General features: G+C 43.0%; 1 protein-coding gene across 1 annotated transcript in view; it reads right to left on the reverse strand.

The window, feature by feature from the left end:
- SVOP (SV2 related protein) overlaps window positions 1-1,669 on the reverse strand; it is a 52,016-nt gene extending 50,347 nt beyond the window's left edge. The window contains exon 1 of the mRNA XM_018560844.1: window positions 1,455-1,669. Coding sequence (XP_018416346.1) covers window positions 1,455-1,489 — 35 coding nt within the window. The 5' untranslated portion in view covers window positions 1,490-1,669. The remainder of the gene's footprint in view (window positions 1-1,454) is intronic.
- Between the last annotated feature and the right edge of the window lie 1,310 nt (window positions 1,670-2,979).

The raw sequence follows: 2,979 nt of genomic DNA on the forward strand, positions 1-2,979 counted from the left end.
CCCCCCCCTCTCTCTCTTGTATATAATATAATATTATCATTATATAAAATAACATTTACATTAAGATTGGTTTCTATGAGTTACTGTACATTGTTTCATTTTGCATTGTGATAAACAAAAGGATAATTGCATGTTTAAAGGCAAGTAAAGGATCTCATTTAAAGTAATATATTCTTAGCGCTCCTTGCATTAGTATGTTTCGTTGCTCTGTGATTGACACACAGGTTAAATGACACCCATCACAAGCTATAGCTCAATTCCTTCAGAAAATGTGGGGTGTCTTGCTGTGTCTGTCTTCAATAAATCATAGACTGAAAAGAAGCATGCAGCAAAATAAAAAGTTAGAATTTCTAATCCATAAACCTGTAGGTTAGCTGCTTGCAAAGTATTGAACCCAAGCAGCCAGGAAATTAGCATTTTCAGAAGGAAAGGTTGGCAGTGATATCCTACAGATATCAGCTTTTGGTAGATGCTGGAGTGTTAAACCTCCTGACAGTTTCTCTGGAGAGATATCTCCATATAGTTCCTAAATCTGTATGCCTGCTGTAGCCATTATGAGCCCCCCTTCCCATCCCTTTTGGCTTTTTATGTATTTTATATTAGAAGATGGACAGGTGGGTGAGAACACTCACATCTTCAAGGTACAGTATGGCAGGGGCATCATGCTGAGAATTAAAGACAGAATATAAAAGAAAACAGGGTTTGACTTGCCAAGCTCTATCTATAACAAAACATATTTTCGTGAACTTTGAGAGAAATTGACTTTTTCTTCATATGTGTGGTGTGTCTTTAAAATACCGCCTATCCGCCTGTCTTCACACGTATTCTAAATCCTCCCACAATGACGACAGAATGATAGAATATTTAATACTGTAGCTATGATAGTATCAGTTAACTGAAGATGTATGTATGTATGTATGTATGTATGTATGTATGTATGTGTTAATCACCAATAAATGAAAACCAAATCACACATACAGACATCAGTATACACAATATGAAAGAAGTGGTAGTCACCCAATTTTCTATCTTTGTCTACTCTGATGATTTAAATTTTCATCATTTTCCAGGGTAGGGGGTTTTATTGCAGAAAACACCTTTCCAGCCTATAAATTAGGCTATCGTGTATGAAATGCTTTCAGCGATCATGGCTGGGAGGGAGGGGGTTAAGCAAAATCATTTGTTTTCTTTCAGCATAATCTCCTGAATTACTAATTGCAGGGCACGGTATTCCGCTGAAAATAGCACAGAGAGCCAGCGATTCTAGAAGCTACATACAGATGTGAATGACATTTCATACTAAACAAACCTTGGCTTTGAGCAGCTCAATAGCAAACCTACAAAGAAGGATTTGATTAGAAAAAAAGATAGAGTGGAAGGGGGGATTCTATCCAGCTCTGCACACAGCCAGCATGTCTGCCCATTTAGACAAGGAGCACCATTATGCTACTCACGGAAGATGTCTTAACTGGAATAGATCATCCTCCATGTCTGTTGTGTGTGTGTTAGAGATGTCCCAATGGATGTCATGGCCTGTCACATTGTGCTGAATTCAGGAGGTCTGCCTGCTGGACAGCTCCCGTGCGCTGTGGCCAAGCAGTAGAGAAGCACAAACAGATGTGTCACACTTCGGGAATGGTTCCTTTTGCCAGAAGTGCTAGCCTAAGAGGCCCTCCTTCCTTTTTATATGTAAAGCAGGCCTCCATTGGCTCCCTGTCATTTACCCACATTGGTTGCTGTGCAGCACTTTCCCATTGGCTTTTCACTGTACCTCATTCTATTGTATTCTATAAGTCAAATGGCATCAGTGAGAGCTGATTGATAAAACTCATCCAAGTGCTTAGGATAGATTTGTATTTCATTACATTAGGTAGTGATGTATGGCTGCAGATGACATGCACCTTATTTACACAGCAGACTCCACTAACACTTGTGCCTCTGCATTTTTAGCCACCTTTTCTTCTTTTTTGCACTTTTGAATGCATTTTGTTTTAGCCAATGAAGGTGAATTAAAGTGCAGCTTGCTATGGGGAGGAGGGGGCTTGCTGTAATGCACTACAACACACAAAAATATATGTTACATGCATACTTTATGTGCTCCCATGGAAGTGTATGGGGCTAAAATGTCGCCTATACGGAGACTTGTGATGTCAGACTGTCGCAGTAGTAAATCTAAGAATCGAGGAATTAGACAATAATATCTCCCCTTGGAAGTATAACACCCCCTCTAGACTACTGGCCAGTATTAATGTCCTAGGCTAGCCAACGTTGGGGCCCATACTGTGTAGCAGATGTATAAAAGTACATTGTCAGTTGGCCCCAGAGGCCTCTCACCGCTCCCCAGGTTGTCCGCAAAGATGATGTCTTTCACCAGAAGATAAAAGTCCCTCTTTCGACGGAACGACACTCAGGGTGAAGGAGAAGTCATCTATGGCCTCTTGCAACACCTCACCGTTTGTCTAGGGTTTCCTGGAACACATCACCACTCGTCTAGGGTCATCTGGAACACCTCGCCGCTCGTCTAGGGTCATCTGGGATCTCAGACACGATCCTCTCTGGCTCCGTCCAGTTCTGCCCACTCAGCCGGGCTGACTCGGTCACTCCAGTAGCAGGATCGGCCACACGACCAGGCCGCGATATCCCAGCCACTGACGCGTCCCTCAGCCCCGGTTAACTAAGAACAGTCTCTTTAACCTCTTGCCGTCCGCCCGATGTAAAAAAACGGACGGACGGCACTGCTGCATCTGCGGGTTGCTGTCTCCAGACGGCAATTTTTTTCTGCTCGCGCGCGCCCCCTAACGGGCACGCACGGGCAGAAAAGACCCGATCAATGCACACACCCGTTACCGGGTGTTTCACATATAGGCGATCAGCGGGTCCATAGCCCGCCGATCATTCGGTAATTTTTCCTTAATATAGTAAAAAAATAAAACCCCCAGTGGTGAATAAATACCACCAAAAGAAAGCTCTATCTGTCCC

The sequence above is a fragment of the Nanorana parkeri genome, unplaced genomic scaffold (assembly GCF_000935625.1).
Source record: "Nanorana parkeri isolate BGI_ZX_2015 unplaced genomic scaffold, ASM93562v1 scaffold18, whole genome shotgun sequence".
Taxonomy (NCBI): Eukaryota; Metazoa; Chordata; class Amphibia; order Anura; family Dicroglossidae; genus Nanorana; species Nanorana parkeri.